The sequence below is a fragment of the Lepisosteus platostomus genome, chromosome 3 (assembly GCF_059453375.1).
Source record: "Lepisosteus platostomus isolate fLepPlt1 chromosome 3, fLepPlt1.hap1, whole genome shotgun sequence".
Lineage (NCBI taxonomy): Eukaryota > Metazoa > Chordata > Actinopteri > Semionotiformes > Lepisosteidae > Lepisosteus > Lepisosteus platostomus.
The window spans coordinates 2,449,463-2,472,872 of NC_142613.1; the positions used below are offsets into that span (position 1 = coordinate 2,449,463).

At 45.2% G+C, this 23,410-nt stretch overlaps 2 protein-coding genes and 2 pseudogenes across 2 annotated transcripts in view; 1 reads left to right on the forward strand and 3 right to left on the reverse strand.

Annotated features, from left to right (window-relative positions):
- LOC148674051 (uncharacterized) overlaps nucleotides 1-8,251 on the reverse strand; it is a 30,350-nt gene extending 22,099 nt beyond the window's left edge. The window contains exons 1-2 of the mRNA XM_088627034.1: nucleotides 8,074-8,251; nucleotides 4,528-7,105 (exon numbers count right to left, since the gene is read on the reverse strand). Coding sequence (XP_088483160.1) covers nucleotides 4,528-7,105; nucleotides 8,074-8,173 — 2,678 coding nt within the window. The 5' untranslated portion in view covers nucleotides 8,174-8,251. The remainder of the gene's footprint in view (nucleotides 1-4,527; nucleotides 7,106-8,073) is intronic.
- The window catches only part of kdm5c (lysine demethylase 5C), a 162,582-nt gene that overhangs the window by 67,220 nt on the left and 71,952 nt on the right, over nucleotides 1-23,410 (forward strand). The window lies entirely within an intron of this gene.
- LOC148674055 (uncharacterized) lies at nucleotides 15,613-19,044 on the reverse strand (annotated as a pseudogene).
- Nucleotides 20,102-22,668, reverse strand: LOC148674056 (stonustoxin subunit beta pseudogene; annotated as a pseudogene).

A 23,410-nucleotide genomic window follows, 5' to 3' on the forward strand; every position in this document is an offset into this window, starting at 1 on the left:
GGCTCTTACACACCATCGACGGCCAGAAGCGTTACAATATAAACTCGTATCTTTAAAAAAAAAATAGGGGCTGAACTGAGTTCATCGGCTCTTTTCCTTTGCGCTGGTGGTTTTCAGTCCAGGGCGGTACTGGTAGCAGTATATGTAGCCACTAGAGGACGCCGGTCTACTGTTGTCGTGTCGTGTTGCAAGAAACAGGCGGCAGTTTCGCCGTTTAATCAGCGCTCATATGGTGCAAGTAGCTCTACCAGCCCGCAGCTCCCAGCTACCTGGATGGGAGACTCCTGGGAAACTCAGGCTGCTGCTGGAAGAGGTGTTAGTGGGGCCAGCAGGGGGCGCTCAACCTCCAGTATAGCGACGGGGACCCTACAATGTAAAAAGCCGCCATCCTTCTGATGAGACGTCAAACCGAGGTCCTGACTCTCTGTGGTCATTAAAAATCCCAGGGCGTTTCTCGAAAAGAGTGGGGGTGTTACCCCAAAGTCCTGGCGGGGTTACCTGCGGTCAAGGCCGCCGGACACGCTCTCCTGATTACCGGTTCGGTTCTCCTGCGCCGTTGTGTGTCGGGGGGGCAGAGTGACTTCTCTCCCCCCGCGAAAAAACAAGGCGCTATATCCCGGGAACCAGAGCAGCACAGCGGTCACTACGCATCGGCACGAACCGCCCAAGCGCAGCACCAACTCGCCGTCTGTGCCGTCCGCGGGGAGGCCAACCTCTTCAAACTGCCCTGAGGCGAGAGAGAAGGGACAGGTCACCCCTGTTATTACGTCATTACGGGTGGAAATGAGCGGGAACGCAGCGCCCCGCGAGTGGCGGCAGACGCGCCTCGCCGCAAGCTCGAGGGTTTTCAAAACTGCCTGTGAGTGATTGGCACCAGCACGAAGCCAATCACCTGTCTCGGCGGGTGCCTGGGGGCCCCGCCTACACTGCAGAGAAGCGACGATGATTGGCCCGCAGATTTGCCGCTTTCGCGGTGGCTCCGCCTCCCGTAGCGCGAGATTCCCGTTTGCGCGTGAGCTGTGTAACGTCTCTGGCCGGTTATTGTGCTGAGGTCGGGCGTCACAGGTTAGTCAAAATAACTGATAATATTTGACATAAATTGTGGATATAGTCACCTGTCATGTGTTAAATACTCATTGTAACATGTCTACCGTTTTGTTCGAAGGTTGTTTTAACTATACAAAGGACAAGTTAGTCATTTGGGTCAATAATCTTGCTTGGAGGTAAACTTTTAAAAACAGCTTGTACGAGTTTAGGGGTGTGTGACAGACAGTACAGGGGGACCCTGTTAATAAAGGCAGGAAAGGCTCCTGCAGGGCTCCAGACGGCCACAGGGCGGAGATCATCTTCAGATTTTAAAAGATGTAAACTGGACAGCGATAACCCTGTTTCTCCAGAGTGTTTTATGGCGCTTAGCCGGGGGAAGTCAGGATTTGAGCAGTCAGTCACATGCTGTGCTTTGGTCTAATTGAGGTGCTCATGTCCATATTTCAGTGTCTCTTCGTATGAAGCTTATTTAAAAACACAGAGATTATTTCTACAAGCATGACTAACATGTGTCCATGTGGTTCGGTTGATGGATCTGCAGTGTTGTCAGCCTGTCTCTCTGGTAATTTGTAAAGACTGGGTATGAAACAGGTCTAAGTTCAGTGCAGGTGTTTCCTTTCTACTTGAGAGGAATCCCTATTGGAAAAATGGACATTTCTGACAGAAGAGTTGACAGTTGTTCCAAGAGGGAGCTTTTCTTACCGTACCTCCGCTTTCAGTAACAGCTCAGTCTTTAGTGGAGCCCAGCCCCGCAGACACAGGGCTCTCGACTGGACCACAGCCTGGACAGGACGCCAGCCCATCGCAGGGCAGTGACACTCTCCAGCAGACTCCTAGTCTACCTAGAGAGCTGTGAGTGCACTGCTCATGAGGTTAGACCAGACTGGGGGGCAGTAAAAGACACCCACTCTACTAGCAAATAAAGGTGTTCATGCTTATACTGACAGACCTGTGTGGGGTACTATTGGTGTTCTTTGAAACCAAAGTTTGCAGTCAGGTAGTGTCTCATGCTGGCGTTACACTACACGACTGTTCCTAGGATTTCCAGTCGTGGCCTTCATTTACAAGATCGTAAGAAATCCACAGCGAGTTGTAGAGAGTCGCATCGCGCGCCCATTACTGTCAGTTGTGTAGTGTGACATCCCCAGAGACTCAGTCATATTGCTCTTAATAGCCCCTACAACTCTCTGCGACTGGCTGCGACAAACTCAGACAGGTTTGATTTTCTCGTAGCCAGTCGCCAGTCGCAGGGGTGGGCTCTTGTGTCTGCGACAGTCACAGCCAATGAGTGCGCAAGTGGAAGTACAGTGCGGCTGCAAGGAAAGAGGGAAAGCGAGTGTGTTGGACTGGGCAAATGGAGGAGAGGCTCGTCGAACTGTGGAGCCAGCACAGATGTCTGTTCGGCGTTTCGTGTTTGTGTACTTTGTGTGTTGCTCCTCCTCTTATTCCGGGGTGCTTCACGGTGATTGGCTGCCAAAATGAGGCGACCTTGTGGTACCTTCGCGGCGCGATACGAGATGTGGAACCGGGATGAAAAGTCATGAGGGAATCGTGTGATTAGTCACCCCTGCGATTCCTAGTCGTATCATTTGACACCCTCTGGGACAGAAAAGGCAGCCAGACTTAGCAGCTGCAGTCGTTAATTTTGACATGCTCTCTGACTAGAGGTCGTGTCGAGTCCTGTAGCCCGACGCCGGCTTAAGGGACGACAGTAACGTGTCAAGAGCATTCTGGAGACAGTGGGCCAAGCAGAGAGGGGGTGCAGTGACTCTCCTGCACAGTGAGGGGTGCTGGGGGAGCCTTTCCCTAAACTGAATCATAGGAACCTGAGAGGCTCTTTAAAGGTTGTTCGGGAGACAGACTGGATGAGAAGTATAAAATATTGCATTGCTCAAGTTTCACTGAGACTGTATTTATTTAAAACCACTGAGCACAAAGAAGGTTACTTGTGCTGTTCTTCATGAAAAGTTATATAAAGGTTATATCTCTTTAAAGACAGTACAAGAAACATGAAATCAGGCCAATGAATGAAAATTGTCTTTGAATTCAATACAGAAAAAGGGTCACAGAGAACACAATATGCATTAATGTTTTATAGAAAACAAAAGAAAACACATTTCAGAAATGCTCTTTCACTCCCTTGTCAGATCATCAGTGTAACAATTAAACAGTATCCCAGTAAAATTATTTTACATCTGTCAAACATTTGAACAAAATGAGTTTCTTGTGGTGTATTCACTAACATGTACTTGCATGGTGCCAAAACGTATATGGAACAATAACTTTTATTTGCTGCTTTTCAGTTTAATAATATCTTTATCAGAATGTTAGAAAGGGGACATGTATATGGTAACATCAGTCAGTCCTGTATTTCTCACTTAATATGCACTTAATTTTATTTGTATAGTATGCTTTCAACCTATCTTATTTTTTACTTTTTGTAAAATCTCTGAGGCACTGTCCTTTACCCACTCTTTCCAAGTCTTCTCTTCCTGTGGAAGCAGACTCTCTCCACTGTCCACCTTCTGCACTATCACAGCTCCTTCTCTGACTTGCTGTAGTTCTCTGATGCGATCCAGGTATCCAGGCTTGGCTTCATGCTCCTCAGCCTGTATCATCAGGTCAATGTAATCTGGGGTCCTGAGAGGGTCGGGCCGCAGAGCGATCTCTTTCAGATGCTTCAGAGTGCGACTCAATTTTTCAATTAATTGAAAGACGTCTTTCTGTACCTCTTTGTATGTCTTCTGAAGCTGTTTGACAACTTCCTCTGCACTCATCTTTTTCCCCTTTGCGTCCTCAAACTGCCTTTTCAGATCCTCATATGTTCTTTTCTCTTTTCTCGTTATGTATTCCCATCTGTACTTCTGATTAAAATGTACATTCCAGACACATTTCCCAGGACAAATCCTGCAGTTTCCTTTATTATCCATTGCCAAACAATCTTTTTTATCATCATCATTAGGAATTTGACAGGGATAGTGACAGGTGCTATGACACACTTGGCAGTTGGTGATGTAGTTTCCAGTCTCAGAGATATCTTCCTTTACTGGCTCTGTGACCTCTACTACATACTCAAAGTTCTTGTTTTTCTCTATACAGTGTTTGTGACGTTTCAGTGCTTCTTGTGTCTGTTCCAATTCACTGAGTGTCGTCAGTCCGACTTTGATCTTGGGCTGCAGCCCCTCCACTGTCACCTCCAGTCGATTGCGCTCCTCTAGGACCTCCTTTGTCAGCTGCAGACTTCGGGTTTGCATGGTGTCCAAAAAGCTAAAGAATGTATCCATGCTTTCTGAACCCATCTGCCAGAACATTTTATCAAACTTACTCTGATGTGAACTTCCTGTTGATCCCTCATTAGTAGCAAACAAGACTGAGTTGTTGAATTTGAAATGGCGAGGGGTGCCATTTTTCTCTTTGGCACAAGAGACATCAGCAGCTTTGATGGCCTCTAAAACAGGTGGAGCCTGCCCATCAGCAAAGGTGACCAGAACTACAATATTGTCTGCAACGTCTTTTCCAAATATCGAGAGAATTGAGTCAAAGATGTACTTCTGTGTGTGTGTGAGACGTGCTAAAGCAGACTGGACCACAAAACACACTGCGTCAAGACAACCGATACCATTCTTATCAGAAAAGAAGTCTCTGATCTTCTGGGTGATGGTTTTGTCCTGTCCGATCCCTCTGGTGTCCCCAAACCCTGGAGTGTCCACAATAGTGAGAGAGTAGGGAACCCTGAACCCTTCACTGTGGTGGATCTGATAGCCTGTGATCTCAGAGGTCTGACTCTCAGCCTGTGTCTTGTTGGTCTCTTCATGTATCAGTTTGAACCTGCTCTCATCCTCCCACTCCACTCCCAGGATGTAGTTGATCATCCCGTTGATGAGGGTGGTCTTCCCTGAGCCCGTCGCTCCCAGGAGCATGATCGTTCTGTATTTACTGTTCACTGCTGGTTTTCCAAAGCTGAGTTTGGGACAGGTACTGCGTTTATCTTTAGACAGATTAAGCCTGTAAATCAAAGGTTTGCCCTTGTTCATTAAAGTGCACTTCTTGGGGTCGCCTGTAATTCGCTTCACAGGTGTTGTTTCTGCTGTTGTGATCACCACTTCATCACTCGGTGTGCTGGTCCCAAGATCCCCACAGTCACACCGGACTCTGATTCTGTAGGATGTTTTCTTTGTCAAGCCTTCCATAGAAAATGAATACTGTTCTTTGTTCGTTTTCTTCTTCAGCCACTGATCAGATGTTTCCTTACTGCCTTGTATTCCTTCCTCTCTGTATTCAATGATATATCCTAGTATGCTGACCCCCTCTCCAACAGCAGAAGGATTTTCCCATGTTATTGTGATGGAAGTTGGAGACACCTGGAGAGGTGAGGGTTTTCCAGGGGGACGTAAGTTTATCACAGTGTTTAACATTTTGATGTTACTGCTCACGGGGTATCCCAGTTTGCCCTCTGCTGTGGATCTGAGCTCATACTCCATGTGTGGCTGCAGCCCAGATTCCCACTCTTTCTGCTGCTTGGGTTTATATCCCACCTTGTGCTCCAGTGTGGCGGAGCTGGGGGGGGACATCTGTTCTGTCACAGTGTTGTGTGTCACTGTGTGAACCTCAGGGGTGCCAGACTTTGACAGGGGCTCAAAATACACACCTTCATTATCCCCACCCTCATACAGGAAAATACACGCTCCGGGACGCTTGTCATCTTGTTTAGCACCAACAAAGAATTTAGTTTTCTCTTTGTTAATATTCACTAACTCAAGGAAATCCTTCAGACACAGTTTCATCTTCTGACCAGACTCTCTCTTTACCCATCCTGTACTGGCCTGTTGTGTGTCAGTGTCAGTGTTCCTGCTCTCTGGGTGTCTGAGGTAGCTGGTCAGCTCTGACAGATACGGCTCAGGCTGGCTGAGTGAGGTGAAGCTGAAACAAACCACATTCTCAGTGTCTGGATCAAACAGCACCTGGTCCAGTTCCTCCTGGGTGGACAGCACATTTATACCACTGTCTTTCAGTTTAGTAAGATATCCATTGACTGCCTTCATTTCTCTTTCTTTATTCTGCAGCCACAGTTGAAGCCTGTCTAAGTTGAAAGGCGAGTCTTCATGATGTTTCATCAGCTCTCTGAACTCTTCTTCATCTTTCTCACCTCCCCTAATAGCTGGCAGGACACAGGCTAATCTATCCATGAAATTCAGTTTGTACTGAAGGACCAGTTGTTTCAGATTTTCTATTTTTCCTTTGACGTCAGGAAAGGTTTGGGAAACTGTGTGTTTCTGCAAATCGCTGCATCGCATTTCAGTCACATCCAGGTTCTCCACTGCAGTCTGTGCCCATATGACAAAACAGTTGCTTATGTGTCTGACCAGCTTAGCAGCCTTGGAGTCCAGTTTGACCAGCGGGTACAGCCAGACCCTGATGGGCACAGCGTGTTCTCCTCCTTCTCCGAGCAGAGTCGGGAGGGCTCTGTAGACCTCAATGGCCTCTTTAAAAGTGGACGGGTTTGTCGCCAGCTGAACATCCCCGTGAAATGTGCAGCTGAACTTTTCTCCAGCGGCCTTTTCCTGTTCTGTCATTTCCAGAGAGGCTTTGCCACTAATTGAGATTCCTTTCAGCTTTTCAATCGTGAGTTTCAGTTTTCCCTCAATCTCCTGCTTGTTCTCTTCTTCAGACACCTCTCTGTCAAACACAAAGTAGGCCTGAGCCCCGTACAGCACGGCTATGACCAAATGGGTGGCCGTGTCGTCCTCAAACACACTGGGATGGGTCACCTGCCCTCGGCCCAGGTGACTCATGGTCAGCTGCTCGTACCTGACAGTGGTGTGGTACTGCAGAGTGACTCTGGCCTGGCTGTGGGATTTCTTCTTGTCATTGAAGTACTTGGCGGCTCCTCCCACTTCTACAAGACCCCCCAGCAGACTGGCCTTCAGTGAGGCGTCCACCTGCAGGGCCGAAGCTTTGTCATCAATGGAGTCTGAGGCAGAGACGCTGAGCTCAGTTTTATTCTGGGAGCGCACACTGGTTTTCTTCTGTAGCTCCTCATGGTCCCACAGCGTGATGGCTGCAATAGAATCAGGGTTGATTACCTAATGCTCCTGACACACTGGACAATGCCAAAGAGGTTTGTTCAGTACTAAGCTTCATATAGAGAGACACTGATGTGATAAAGAAGTTCATTAATCTTGTGGGCGGAGCAGTGGCTCTGTGGCTCAGGATCTGCATCTGTGACTGGAAGGTTGCCGGTTCAAATCCTGTGGCCGGCAGAGGAATCCTACTTTGTTGGGCCCCTGAGCAAGGCCCTTAACCCCAACTGCTCCAGGGGCGCCGTACAATGGCAGACCCTGCGCTCTGACCCTAGGCTTCTCTCCCTGTCTGTGTGTTTGTGTCTCCTTGGAGAAAAGCTGGGGTATGCGAAAAGACGAATTCCTAATGCAAGAAATTGTATAGGGCTAATAAAGAAACATTATTATTATTATGATTCAACAGCTTCAGTGATAGAATTAACTGTTTCATGAACTGAGAAGCTTAAAAAGACCTGTGAGGAGAGTTTAGGACATGTCAATGAAATTCAAATAAGATTGAAATTGTATTCTGTAATCCTATATTGTATATTGGCACTAAATTAATAGATTTCATCTGGAATGTTTACCTGGGATCAGTGTGTCAGTCATACAGCAGTCCAGCTGGAACAGTGTGTAGTTGTGTCCGCTGTGCTGTGGGTGTATCTGGGATCAGTGTGTCAGTCATACAGCAGCCCAGCTGGAACAGTGTGTAGTTGTGTCTGCTGTGCTGTGGGTGTATCTGGGATCAGTGTGTCAATCATACAGCAGCCCAGCTGGAACAGTGTGTAGTTGTGTCTGCTGTGCTGTGGGTGTATCTGGGATCAGTGTGTCAGTCATACAGCAGCCCAGCTGGAACAGTGTGTAGTTGTGTCTGCTGTGCTGTGGGTGTATCTGGGATCAGTGTGTCAGTCATACAGCAGCCCAGCTGGAACAGTGTGTAGTTGTGTCTGCTGTGCTGTGGGTTTACCTGGGATCAGTGCGTCCCTGCGGCAGTCATACAGCATCCCCAGCTGGAAGGGTCTGCCCAGAGCTGCCATCTCAATGGGAACAGTTCCTACAGATGACATGGCTGGTGGTGGACTGGATACTGTAGAAAGAAGGTTTAAAGTCAACAGTTATATATGTTTGTATCTTTACATATATAATTTAGGTTTTACATTAATGGATGTAGCTGTGAATCTGGGTATCCAGTTAGATTAAATTCCTGGTCGATGAAGCTTGGCTCTGGAACCTTCACTTATCTACTACTTGGATTTCTGTCCGTATTAAGCTATAAAAATTCTTCAATCTTAAAAAAACGGCATGGGCACTAAGTTGTTGAAAACTATATGTATAGAGAATCCTGGTTTGTATCCACCTGGTTACCACCACCCTGAAGTACTGCTTTGAAATAATACAGGAGTTACCCAGTGGAGATGCACTTTCTTTCCCCTAGACAACACCCAAGCAGCTCTTTAAAAAAGTGAAACCCAACCGTTGCCTTATTTTATACAAAGAGATGGTGAGCTGTTGCATGTTTTTAGACCTATTTGTTTCTATTGTCATGACGTTACTGCTGTCTATAATATTGTTTGTCCGCTGTTTCAACTGTACTTATCATTCAATACCCAGTTAAAACTTCCATGTTCATATATGCAATACTTTGATCACCCCCTGAAAATCAGGTAAAATATCTCATTACTACCTGGTTCAACGAAATCAGTTTTTTTGCCAGGTATGGTGTCACTGTTGAAAAGGCTGTGTGTCATACAAGGATCTCTTCCAGATAGAGTTAAAATACAGTCGTGTCCTTCAGCCAGCTGGGGTGTAGGGCCAGTCAGGTCTATAGTGACACCTTCACCTGGAACATGAATAATCGGTGGTGGAATCAGAGCAGCTCTGTGACAGGCGGTCAGCTGGGCCTCCACCTGAGTGGAGCCGGCAGGTAGTCTTCATGGTCATGACACCTGACAGCCAGGTTCCACTGTGTTTACACATTTGCCTCCTTTCAGGGATGTGAGGCAGCCGTGAAGGGCTGGACGTGCTGTGCAGCTGAGCTCTGCTGCTCAAAGAGGGAGAGAGAGAAAGAGACTCCAACCACTGGAGACGATCAAGCCACTGAGAGAGCGTTGATGCTTTTTCTCCTTGTGAGACTCAGTATAAAAGAGTCCAGCCATGTGACGTTTCCTCACAGCCCAGTTGCAGTGAAACTTTTTCCTTCAGACTGTGACAAGTGGAGCCTCGTCTGTGGCTTTGGGCAAATTTTCAAAGACTGAACCCAGAGAAAAGTCAGGATGGATAGTGAGCCTTCACACCCAACACCAGCCTGTTCTGGAGCAGCAGCTGAGGTGGAGCCGAGTATCAGACTGTGCTTCCCTGGTCCAGTGGAACTCCTGCTCCTGCTTCTCCTTCTGGGCATTTTGGCTCCTCTGGTCTTCACTCCTTGTCTTCCGGCTCCTCTGGTTCTGTATTTTGAATTCTGGTCTCTTTTTTGCTCTATTTATTAGCCAGAGAGATAGTCTGGTCTGCCACAGTTCTGCTTGGTCAGTTCAAATCTGGGATTAAAATATCTCACCTACAGGAATTTTGGTTTCCTTCAGGAGATCTTGGCAAAATGTCCTATATTTGTTAAAACCTATGACTATTCAGGTGTGATTCTCACAGGTTTTAAATTTTAGAGTTCTTAACTCATGTTTTTGCCATTCATTTGACATTAACAAGCAGAGCACAGTTTTTACTTGAATGCATACGACACCTAGTGTTGTCATTTAATGTTAATTAAATTTTCTGTTTACACTTTTGTAAAGAAATTAAGTAAGTGATGGGGAAACACATCCAGTGCTTTGTACATTCTTTTTCCAATAAGGAATAACGGATGTTAGTTTATTAGTTGAAAATTTTAACTTTCTATGCAAGCAATGGTGAGTGTCATACCTGATATTGCCACTAGGGGGACCACTCGGTATTATAAGCGGGACCTGTCCAAGATAAATCCTGAGCTGTTTTCTTGCTGGAAGCAAGTTGCTACCACAGTGTGCAGGACCCTCAGCAATGACCTCTGTCCACAGACCTCACAATTTCCTCTCAGAGACATCAGGACAGTTCAGCCCTCTGTTTCTCAAAGATGGATTCTGGTGCTGGGCGCTGGCTTTCCTTCAAGAACACCCCCTTGTTGAAACATTGTCTACTAGAGCTGTCAGCTTTCAGAGGAAATGGAAACAGGCGGAGCCCCCTCCTGAGCTTTCGATCTTTGCAAACTTAAATTTTGTGGTTGTTCAGTGCGTGCTGTGCCTCTCACTGAACAGGTTTCCAAAAATGTTACTCTGGAGAAGCAGTGTTATAACTCTTATCACACCCCTTTTATTCAGCAGGTATGACTCCGCTAAAGTGTTTTTTATTTCAAGAAATTGAAATTTAATCGAGTACTATAAAGTGCTGCAATGTGGCATTTGGGCACAAGATTCATCAGAAAAAAGCAAATACATTCTTTAAACATTTTGAACTGCTCAGATTTAGTCTTAATGGAACTTGTGTGCAAGTGTTATTGGCTCTGGTACCAAGAGAACATAGTGATTCTTATTACTGTTGTTCAGTCCTAATGTTCACAGATGTGTGGTGTAGCTGATCATGTTCAGGGTATTTTAACAAGTGATCCTATTTCCACAAAATCACTATTTGATTAAGCTTTATCCAGCCATACACTATGGAGCAAGAAACTCAATCTGGCTATGATTAAGAACAAAGACAATAAAGACCTTCAGATAAAGACCTTTCTTTTCACCCGTACTGACAATATCCTTGCACATCAAAAACAGAAAGACAAGAAATCTAGACTGAGACATCAAGTCACAGCACCTGAGTTCCATCGGCCAACCTGCTTGTTCTGTACAGGTCCTGGGGGTGAGACATGAAGGAAGAGCTACTGTACTCGGCACTGACAGCAGATCCAAGACTCCCGTGAAGACGTTCTGCTCACGCCATCCCCACTAGACCAGCCCTCGGACACAACCACTGCTCTCGCTTTTGGACACCAGCAAGGTCAGTGCTTCACCTTTCTGTCCATTGCAGTTTGACGAGGTTTCGTGCCTAATTACAGGGCAGTTATCATCGTGGCCGTCAGGCTAAAGAAGAAACAGCAGCAGCAGCCGATGCCAATGATAATTGGATCCGCTGGGTAAAAACCTAGAAAGGATTATTTCATCACTGTTATTTTAAAAATAATCTCTTTACCTTTAATAGAAGCCACCTTTATCCCTAACCCATCAAGGGCTGTTTCTTTAAAGGTACCAGCCAGTTCTCACAATACCCAATTAATCCTAGACAAAAATCTGCTTTGTGGAGGAATTTTATGAGAATTTTTTTGAACCAAGTGTGAAAATGTGCACCTACAGTAGTGTGACACAGTGGAAGGGATCTTCTCCTGTTCACCACTAGAGGGCCCCTAACACCACCAAGGCAGCCCTTTAAACTGTTCTCTCTCCCGAACTCGCATGAGAATGTCTATCAGCACCACTGGGCCTCCTAATTAGAAACCCTGTATTACATTCTCACGTGATTCCCCTGTGTTCATCCTAGAACTATGCCATTGGCTGTAAAGCTACGGAGCAAACTTTATATCTCTGCATGTCTACACACCATCTCTCTACCTGCTCTCGAGGTATCAGCCTTCCAGCCTGTGAGAAGGCAGTCCGGAAAGCCCACAGTGTCACATTATCTAAACTATTTCAGCCCTCAGACTGGTCCAGTTCCCAAGACTGCAGCACCAGTCAGGTAACCTTGTCCAGAAACATCACTATCGGAGAGCGACTCCACAGATCTCATGCAGGTACAGCCTGCTTGAATCCCAGAAACACACACTTCAGCTTTACATTAAAAACACCTACCTGTGAATTTTATATTAATAAAGTGTTTTCAGTGATTAAGATACAAGTATTTTATCTGGTAAAAGAGAACATGTCTTTGCCCCAGTTACCATTATTTCATTTATATGTGTCTGTTTCTGACCTCAAGATCCATTCTGCTTTCCAAACTATAACTACTACAGCAGCATGAAGTTGCAAATTTACAAAAAGGGTCAAGTTTTATAATTGCACATCACAGTTGTATTATTGTGTTTCTATATGTTTTGAAAATAATCACCAGTTATAAATTCTGATCCACTCATCAATGCCTAGCTCATTTGTACTCATTTGTTAATCTTTTATTATTTCTGGATATTAGCAACAAAGTTCAGAGACTGTATTATGTGCTAGCAGTTTTTAAATATTTAAAGAAGAGATAGAACAATAGCCACTACATCAATATTTTTTTAATCCCTGAGTAAAATCTTTAATTTAAAATATTTTTTACTTAAAAATCTATTTGCTCATTAAGTTACAGTATGTACTGAATAATTTCCAAATGACATTTTGGTACTCACCCAAAGACAGAGAACGTGGAGACACCTGTAAGTTGAGGATGTGGATTAGACCGACTCTGCACTTTCTCACACTTATATCCTGACCTAGGAGTCACTCCCCCTGCTGCTGAAGTCTTTTTCTCAGAAATGACTGCAGTTACAAGAAGTCAGTTACGGAAAGAGGTCCAAAGTCCCAGCAGCTGGGATGGTACGATTATCTGTGCAGGAAGGTACTGTACAATATTATAGTTTCTGCAGGTTATCATCATCTATAGGTCAGAGGTTGTTTGTGATCGAAACTGGAGCTGTTGGTTGTCCACCTTCTCGTGTTAGCGAAGTGTGTGTAAGCAAGTAAACTGCATTGCTGTTTGAGAAGTTTTTTCTTAAGATCAGATCACTTTATTGGCCATATACAATTTCTCGCATTAGGAATTTGTCTTTTCACAGACCCCAGCTTGCTCTCTATGAGACACACAGACCGGGAAAGAAGCTGGGGGTCAGACCACAGGGTGAGTCATTTATACAGCACCCCTGGAGCAGTTTGGGTGAAGGGTCTTGCTCAGGGGCCCAACGGAGTAGGATTCCTCTGCCAGCCACAGGATTTGAACTTATAACCTTCCTGCCACAGGCACAGATCCTGAGCCACAGAGGCACCGCTCCGCCCTCTTCTTAACTGTTCTTAACTGTTCGTTAGAATACAGTAAAGAGCGTTGAAGTTCATCAAAGCGTGCACATTGGAAGTTACCACATCTTTAGCGACGAGGATAAACATTGAAGCTAGCGAGTGGGAGGAGCAGCGACGAGGCTGGAGTTGGCTTCTTATTCGTGTTTTTCGTTCCACCTTAAATGCTGCTGCAGTGATGTTATATCGCCTCTCACATGTAGATGGCTCTCTTCGGTCAGTACTGATCCAGATGGAGTACCGTAGACATCCTCAGTGAAAGGGAATAGCCAAATAAATAGCGACTATCCAAAATGTGTTTTTGTATGGAATATATTTTTTTAAATCGCAAAACAATTTTAAAAGCTCAGTATAACTTGAACTTATACTGGGAAAAGGTGATTGCCCTTTCTGCTTATTACTATGGCCCTCCTCCCCAATGATAAAAACGTCTCACAATTCTGACACTGAGGTGTGAGAGACAATGTGATACTTCACATTGTATACAATGTATACTTCAGACTATCAAAATCCTGAAGTATAAGAAAATTTACTGTACCGTTTTTTAAATACGACCCTCTGAACACAGCATGTGAGAAGACATTGGCAAACGGTGATGGCACTTTCTGCTGTATTGCTATGGCCCTCCCTCCTGATTATAAAAACAAAAGAACTTACTTATTAAAACTATTTGCATGAATTGGCACAGGGCTACAACAAGTATAGATTTCAGCTTCTGTTTCGTTAGACATTCTTTAGATACATATTCAGCACTGTGAGAACAGTATCATTTGTTGGGTTCAATCCTCAAATTTCAGGTGAGCATAAGCACGGAGACAAATGGTTGACAGGTGTTTCTGATTTCTCGGGCGTACATTGCTGTATAAGTAATGTGAATTGATTCTAAGTCACAGACCACAGGGCTGTGACTCGTAAAACTACTGAACAAACTAAGAGCAGGAACACCAAATGTTCTAAGTTCTAATAATAGTGACAGTTCAAGTCCTCCAGACCCCGGGCTCAGGGAGCAGGAGGTGTCGGGGATGAGCCCTGTGCCCTCAGGAGACGGACGTAGGGTTTCCTGGTGCCCGGCGGGCCTCGCGACATCCTTGCTGTAATAATGAGCCCCGAGGACTGGAGGAGCTAGTCTATAAATAATGAAGCTAAGAGGGTTCACCTGGGGAGCTTAACAATCACAGGAACAATAATGGAGCAGTGGAGCGCCCTCTAGGGAGGGATGTCGGGCGTGACACATACGTGGATTTCCTTTTCAATAATGATTCCAAATATATATACAGAAGTGGGGGACAACTAGGGGTGGAGGAGCAATCAGAAGGGAAAACCATTTATGTCAGCTGACCTGATGAAGACCTGCTAAGCCTACTAGGCACAGGAACAATAATTCGAAGTATTGATTCCTCAGGACAGTAGACTTTCACAGTGTCTAGTGTTGAAGGAACAGCTGCCAAAGTCAAGCTTCTGCTTGAACTGCAGGTCACAGTTTGCAGTTTTTTTTTATCAGGACTCACTTATGATCTGTAATCTTATATTGCAGAAGGAGTCGCAGTCTGCTGTCTGAATACTGAGCGACTTAAGAGGGAAGTGAGCCGTTATCTGTACTACAGTTTGACAGAGCAGCAGTGGAAAGAGGGCTGTAAAGCAGCTCACTGTGTCCAACAAGCAGGGTGGCAGGTTGAGAGTTTAGTTTTCACAGACAGTAATTTAGGTTAATAAATAATTTGATGGCAATAATAGCTCTTACGTTAACAGAACCCCAGTGTGCAGATATTCACTCCGACAAAAACACGATGACTCAGAAATGATATTGCTCATATCAAATTTGTAGTTATTTATTTTGAATCTAAATATTACAGTATATAGAGATTACAATCTTATTTTATCTGCTAAATTAAGTCAAGATCAAAGCAATTAAATCTAAGTCACAATTAAAGCAATTAAAACTCCTTTAACATACAAGAAATGTATCTAATAGATCAATAGTTCTGTGCTGTAGAAAAACACCTTAACTCTTGTTGTTAATGTTAATTCATGAGATATACACCGTATCAAACATGCAGATATAAATGGCAATATAGCAAGTAAACTAAATTTACAGTGCAAGTGATAACTGGAAGTCAAAAGGCATGACCAGTCTAAACCTGAATACCAGTAATTTAGTATTGTAAATATGAAAAATTAGTGTAATACTTTAAAAATATTTAGACACTTCAGGGCACTTAAGTAGAATTCAACCACATCTGTAGAAACAAAGTCACAAGGCTCTCCACAGACCGGCTCTTGTCTGGTGCCCGTCACACATTTAAAGGTCACCTATTATTATGTTAAAATCTGAACTTGTGACCTCTGTTCCCTTCTTTAACTGGTTTACTTACGAAACCAAGTACTCACATCAAACAATAGAAATCGTATCTGGAGTGCACATGTTCGTACAAAAGATGAAGGTGGGTTTTGCCCTTTTTAGAAAAGTACCTTAAAACTAGACAATTCAATTTCACTGTTTTAAACGTTCACTCAAAACAAAGTGATTATAGTAGTATAGTCTCACTAAAGTTACATTTGAACAAAGTCAACATTTGAAAAAGCAATAGTTCAAACCCTGATTATTCATTTTATATATAACTTTCACATATAATGCTAGTATTCTTTGGAAAAGTGAGGAATACTGGAGAAAGGGAGAAGACAAATTCTTCACAGTATTTTAAGAAACGCTTGTGCAGATTCGTGTGCTCGCAATGGCTTTGATATCTGCTCGCAGTGAAGACTGTCGTCATCAGCAGGTTTACATCTTTTGCAGGGAATGTCAGACCTCAGACACTCAAGGCCTGACGGTGGCTTCAGCCCCTCCACCTCAGTCCAGCAATAAGTATTTCTCGGTGGACTCCAGCAAACACATCAAAACACAGTTGCTGCAAAAGAGAAACTTCAAAGAACATTTCTACTTCTGTGTGATGTCAGTGGTGTGTCCTTGGGCCACGATAGCCAACTGTAAATTGTATTCATTGACAAGGCACAGCTGGCCTGAGGTTTCAGTGCTCAGAAGGAGATGGATTCCAAGAGAGGGAATGGAGCTGTGGTGGAAATGGGTGGAAATAGCCAATTCTCTTGGGCTAATTAAGAGGTTCATTAAACCAATTGAGGAAAAAGGTTTTAGTCTGTATCTGAGCTCCATAATGGAAGGAGAGAGAATGAGAGCCCCAGGGGAGAGTCTCATCAGTGATGCATTGGGCCGTCTTACAGGCCTTTGGCACTCAGTGGGCTGCAAAGTAGCTTGAAGGGATAGAAATGATGCTCTTCTATGGGGTAACATGGGTCCCTGTTGGGCTACATGGAGCTTGTTCACAATTCCCAGTGGAGATGCAGTGTTTAATCCTGAGGACCGCTGTTGACTGTCTGAGCCAGGGCTGGAGACATTAGCACCAGGAGTGGGGCAGGAGAACATTGCCTGGCAAGATGGCACTGTCTCTTCTCCCCATAGCTGAGAAAGAAGAACCTGGATGGCATGGGCTGAGCCTTGAGTACCCCCTGTACCTGAAGAGCTGCAGACTGACAAGCTGCCTCACAATGTAGGAATAAGCATGAATAAGGAAACAGCAAACTGGGCTGCTGCTGTGACAGGGACAGAAGAGTCTGGCACGGAGAAGCTTCCTTGGCAACACAGGATCACCCAGGAGGAGAGAGTGATGAGTGAAGGAGAGCCCATGTTGATGTTTTGAATTCTGGTGATTACTGATTTGAAAATAACAGAAGATTAGCAGAAGGAAGAGGTCCGTGCTTCACTTCTGAGAGTCAGAAACAGTATGTAGGTCCGGAGACAGGCCACTTAATCAGGAAATGGCAAGGTGACCAGAGGACCAGTGTTGTCACATTCTGACATCAGAGATGTCAGCCCTCTCTCCAGTGTGATGCAGCTCTGAGACATTCGAAGCAAGGGAGGTGTCTGAAAGGAAGTAATCCCTGAGGTCCTTCCCCCGTGGGATTCTGTGTTTGTGGAATATGACCTTGCTGCAGTCCCATGTCTGGTTTTGAGGCAATACTTCTACTGCAGTCGACTTCATCCCTGGCAAGGGGAACTGAAGTGAAGAGTGAATTGATCTCGGCCGAGAGGGGACAGAAAGGGAACGGAGGTGGAATGAAAGTTGAAAGTTACAGATGGGTCTGTTTTTGAGTGGGGGTTGAGTGTATTGTACTTGAGTAAACAAGAGAATTGGGAAGCAGTAGATAAAGGAGCGTTACTTCTTGTACTATTTGTGTGGACGCAGCACAGGTAAAATAATCAGAGGAAGTGTGTAGCTCTAGCAGTTTTGTCGAAGATGGAACTGCAGTCTTGTGCGACTAAGAATTTGAGAGACTGGGTTTCAAGTGGAAATTTGGCATGTGTACATCCATCACTCCAGTAGTTTTTACTTTAAAATCAAAATCTTCAGATTAAAAAACGTGACTATTAAATACACTGCAGGTTTAGTCAGCCAACGTCACTGCTTTATTTTGTTTTCTTGTTTTTTTTCTTAGATGTTGTATCAGGCTGTGAGACCTCATCACCGTTGTTTTCTTTATTTGCTGCAGCTGACATTTTACTAGTCTCTGCTGTGTTATTTTTTTAAATCCAGTTGCACATATCTGTAAACAACCCTTTTACCTGATCAAGTCCCTTTTCTAACCAGCCCTTCTGCTCCCCTGGCAGAAGTTTCTCTCCTCTGGCCACACGTTGCACTATCACAGCTCCTTCTCTGACTCGCTGTAACTCAGCTATGCGCTGCTTGAACCCAGGCTTGGCCTCCTGCTCCTCAGACTGTATCAGCAGGTCTATGTAATCAGGGGTTGCCAGGGGGTTGGGCCAGAGGGCGATCTCTTTCAGACGCTTCAGACTGTGACTCAGTTTCTCAATTAGCGCTAACACTTGGTTCTGCACTTGACAGTATTCTTTTGCAAGTTGTGTTACAATTCCCTCTGCATCCATTTTTTCCCCAAGGCTTCTTCATACTGATTCTTCAGGTTCTCATAGGTTCTCTTTTCTTTAGTAACTTTATATTCCCATTTGTACTTCATGTTAGAGTGTAAACTCCAGAAGCATTTCTTTGGGCAGACTGTGCAGTTGCCATCTGAGCCCATTGCACAACAATCTTTCTTATCCTTGTCATCGGCATATGCACAGCTATCATGACAGGTGAAATGACACACTTGGCAGTTAGTGATGAAGATTCCAGTTCCAGAGATGTCTGTCTTTATTGGCACTGTCATTTCCACCTCATACTCAAAGTCCTTGTTGGCCTCTATGCAGTCCTGGTGGCATTTCAGTGCCTCCTGTGTCTTTCTGATTTCATCCAGCTTCATCAGTCCAGCTCTGATCATGGGCTGCAGCCCCTCCACAGTTGCCTCCAGCTGTTGGCGCTCAGCAAGAACTTCCTTTGTCAGCTGCAGGCTTTGAGTCTGCATTGTATTTAAATGGATGAAGAATGTCTTCATGCTGACTGATCCCATCCTCCAGAACATTTTGTCAAAGTCATCCTGATCTGAAACTCCTGTTCCTCCATTATTGGAGGCAAACAAGACTGAGTTATTGAATTTAAAATGAAGAGGATTGTCATTTTTATCTTTAGCACACAAAATATCTGCCTCTCTGATGGCCTCTAAAACTGGTGGTGACTTACCATCAGCAAAAGTAACAAGAACTACAATGTTTCCTGCAATGTCTTTTCCAAATATCGAGAGAATTGATTCAAAGATGTACTTTTGTGTGTGTGTGTGAGACGTGCTAAAGCAGACTGGACCACAAAACACACTGCGTCAAGACTAATGATACCATTCTTATCAGAAAAGAAGTCTCTGATCTTCTGGGTGATGATTTTGTCCTGTCCGATCCCTCTGGTGTCCCCAAACCCTGGAGTGTCCACAATAGTGAGAGAGTAGGGAACCCTGAACCCTTCACTGGGGTGGATCTGATAGGCTCTGATCTCAGAGGTCTGACTCTCAGCCTGTGTCCTGTTGGTCTCTTCATGTATCAGTTTGAACCTGCTCTCATCCTCCCACTCCACTCCCAGGATGTAGTTGATCATCCCGTTGATGAGGGTGGTCTTCCCTGAGCCCGTCGCTCCCAGGAGCATGATCGTTCTGTTTCTACTGTTCACTGCTGCTTTTCCAAAGCTGAGTTTGGGACAGGTACTGCGTTTATCTTTAGACAGATTAAGCCTGTAAATCGAAGGTTTGCCCTTGTTCAATAAAGTGCACTTCTTGGGGTCGCCTGTAATTGGCTTCACAGGTGTTGTTTCTGCTGTTGTGATCACCACTTCACCACTCGGTGCGCTGGTCCCAAGATCCCCACAGTCACACAGGAGTCTGATTCTTTAGGATGTTTTCTTTGTCAAGCCTTCCATAGAAAATGAATACTGTTCTTTGTTTGTTTTCTTCTTCAGCCACTGATCAGATGTGTCCTCTCTGCTCTGTTCTCTTTCCTCTCTGTATTCAATGATGTATCCCAGAATACTGACCCCCTCTCCAAAAGCAGAAGGATTTTCCCAGGTTATTGTGATGGAAGTTGGAGACACCTGGAGAGGTGAGGGTTTTCCAGGGGGACGTAAGTTTATCACAGTGTTTAACGTTTTGATGTTACTGCTCACGGGGTATCCCAGCTTGCCCTCTGCTGTGGATCTGAGCTCATACTCCATGTGAGGCTGCAGCCCAGATTCCCACTTGTCCTGCTGCTTGGGTTTATATCCCACCCTGTACTCCAGTGTGGCGGAGCTGGGGGGGGACGCCTGTACTGTCACACTGTTGTGTGTCACTGTGTGAACCTCAGGGGTGCCAGACTTTGACAGGGGCTCAAAATACACACCTTCATTATCCCCACCCTCATACAGGAAAATACACGCTCTGGGACGCTTGTCATCTTGTTTAGCACCAACAAAGAATTTAGTTTTCTCTTTGCTAATATTCACTAACTCAAGGAAATGGATCAAACAGCACCTGGTCCAGTTCCTCCTGGGTGGACAGCACATTTATACCACTGTCTTTCAGTTTAGTAAGATATCCATTGACTGCCTTCATTTCTCTTTCTTTATTCTGCAGCCACAGTTGAAACCTGTCTAATTTGAAAGGTGAGTCTTCATGATGTTTCATCAGCTCTCTGAACTCTTCCTCATCTTTCTCACCTCCCCTTACAGCTGGCAGGACACAGGCTAATCTATCCATGAAATTCAGTTTGTACTGAAGGACCAGTTGTTTCAGATTTTCTATTTTTCCTTTGACGTCAGGAAAGGTTTGGGAATCTGTGTGTTTCTGCAAGTCGTTACATCGCATTTGTAACGAACAGTTCTTTCCGGACCCTATGCGGACGACACAGTCCGACGGAGTGGGGGAACACTAGGGAAACGTCATGCAGGAAAACGGGGCTGAAGACAAGGGGGCGTGTCCAAGGTGCGCTGGTGCACGGGGGAGGTGTGGCCGAGGCGAACAATCCAAGAGTAATCCTTAGGGAAAATCCAAAACACACGAGTAAGTCCAAAACCAGGAGATCCATCAGAACAAGAATTAAAAACCACGAAGGCCGGGTCGGAACCGGCGGACGGGGAACAGGAACGGGAACCGAGGTTAAAACCTTAACGGGACAAGGCGCTTCCTGGTCCCGGACTCGCACGATATGGAAATCAGATGCAGAGCCCGGAAGAGCGTCAGCGCCTGGCTTTTAAGGTGGGCAGGGAATAGGGCGCAGGTGCATAGAATAAAGTCTTGAGTGATAGGGCTGGAGCACCCTTAAGGAGGGGGAACTAATATCGTAACAGCATTTCAATCACATCCAGGTTCTCCACTGCAGTCTGTGCCTGTGTGACAAAACAGTTGCTTATGTGTCTGACCAGCTTAGCAGCCCTGGAGTCCAGCTTGACCAGCGGGTACAGCCAGACCCTGATGGGCACAGCGTGTTCTCCTCCTTCTCCAAGCAGAGTCGGGAGGGCTCTGTAGACCTCAGTGGCCTCTTTAAAAGTGGACGGGTTTGTCGCCGGCTGAACATCCCCGTGAAATGTGCAGCTGAACTTTTCTCCAGCGGCCTTTTCCTGTTCTGTCATTTCCAGAGAGCCTTTGCCACTAATTGAGATTCCTTTCAGCTTTTCAATCGTGAGTTTCAGTTTTCCCTCGATCTCCTGCTTGTCCTCTCCTTCAGACACCTCTCTGTCAAACACAAAGTAGGCCTGAGCCCCGTAAGCACAGCTGTGACCAAATGGGTGGCCATGTCGTCCTCAAACACACTGGGATGGGTCACCTGCCCTCGGCCCAGGTGACTCATGGTCAGCTGCTCGTACCTGACAGTGGTGTTGTACTGCAGAGTGACTCTGGCCTGGCTGTGGGATTTCTTCTTGTCATTGAAGTACTTGGCGGCTCCTCCCACTTCTACAAGACCCCCCAGCAGACTGGCCTTCAGTGAGGCGTCCACCTGCAGGGCCGAAGCTTTGTCATCAATGGAGTCTGAGGCAGAGACGCTGAGCTCAGTTTTATTCTGGGAGCGCACACTGGTGTTCTTCTGTAGCTCCTCATGGTCCCACAGCGTGATGGCTGCAATAGAATCAGGGTTGATTACCTAATGCTCCTGACACACTGGACAATGCCAAAGAGGTTTGTTCAGTACTAAGCTTCATATAGAGAGACACTGATGTAATAAAGAAGTTCATTAATCTTGTGATTCAACAGCTTCAGTGATAGAATTAACTGTATCATGAATTGAGAAGCTTAAAAAGACCTGTGAGGAGAGTTTAGGACATGTCAATGAAATTCAAATAAGATTGAAATTGTAATTTGTAATCCTATATTGTATATTGGCACTAAATTAATAGATTTCATCTGGAATGTTTACCTGGGATCAGTGTGTCAGTCATACAGCAGCCCAGCTGGAACAGTGTGTAGTTGTCTGCTGTGCTACAGTTTTACCTGGGATCAGTGTGTCAGTCATACAGCAGCCCAGCTGGAACAGTGTGTAGTTGTCTGCTGTGCTACAGGTTTACCTGGGATCAGTTTGTCAGTCATACAGCAGTCCAGCTGGACAGTGTGTAGTTGTGTCTGCTGTGCTGTGGGTGTATCTGGGATCAGTGCGTCAGTCATACAGCAGCCCAGCTGGAACAGTGTGTATTTGTTTCTGCTGTGCTGTGGGTTTACCTGGGATCAGTGTGTCAGTCATACAGCAGCCCAGCTGGAACAGTGTGTATTTGTTTCTGCTGTGCTGTGGGTTTACCTGGGATCAGTGTGTCAGTCATACAGCAGCCCAGCTGGAACAGTGTGTTGTTGTGTCTGCTGTGCTGTGGGTGTATCTGGGATCAGTGTGTCAGTCATACAGCAGCCCAGCTGGAACAGTGTGTAGTTGTGTCTGCTGTGCTGTGGGTTTACCTGGGATCAGTGCGTCCCTGTGGCAGTCATACAGCATCCCCAGCTGGAAGGGTCTGCCCAGAGCTGCCATCTCAATGGGAACAGTTCCTACAGATGACATGGCTGGTGGTGGACTGGATACTGTAGAAAGAAGGTTTAAAGTCAACAGTTACATATGTTTGTATCTTTACATATATAATTTAGGTTTTACATTAATGGATGTAGCTCTGAATCTGGGTATCCAGATAGATTAAATTCCTGGTCGATGAAGCTTGGCTCATGGAACCTTCACATATCTACTACTTGGATTTCTGTCAGTATTAAGCTATAGAAATTCTTCAATCTTAAAGAGAATCCTGGTTTGTATCCACCTGGTTACCACCACCCTGAAGTACTGCTTTGAAATAATACAGGAGTTACCCAGTGGAGACGCACTTTCATTCCCCTAGACAACACCCAAGCAGCTCTTTAACAAAGTGAAACCCAACAGTTGCCTTATTTTATACAAAGAGATGGTGAGCTGTTGCATGTTTTTAGACCTATTTGTTTCTATTGTCATGACGTTACTGCTGTCTATAATATTGTTTGTCCGCTGTTTCAACTGTACTTATCATTCAATACCCAGTTAAAACTTCCATGTTCATATATGCAATACTTTGATCACCCCCTGAAAAGCAGGTAAAATATCTCATTACTACCTGGTTCAACGAAATCAGTTTTTTTGCCAGGTATGGTGTCACTGTTGAAAAGGCTGTGTGTCATACAAGGATCTCTTCCAGATAGAGTTAAAATACAGTCGTGTCCTTCAGCCAGCTGGGGTGTAGGGCCAGTCAGGTCTATAGTGACACCTTCACCTGGAACATGAATAATCGGTGGTGGAATCAGAGCAGCTCTGTGACA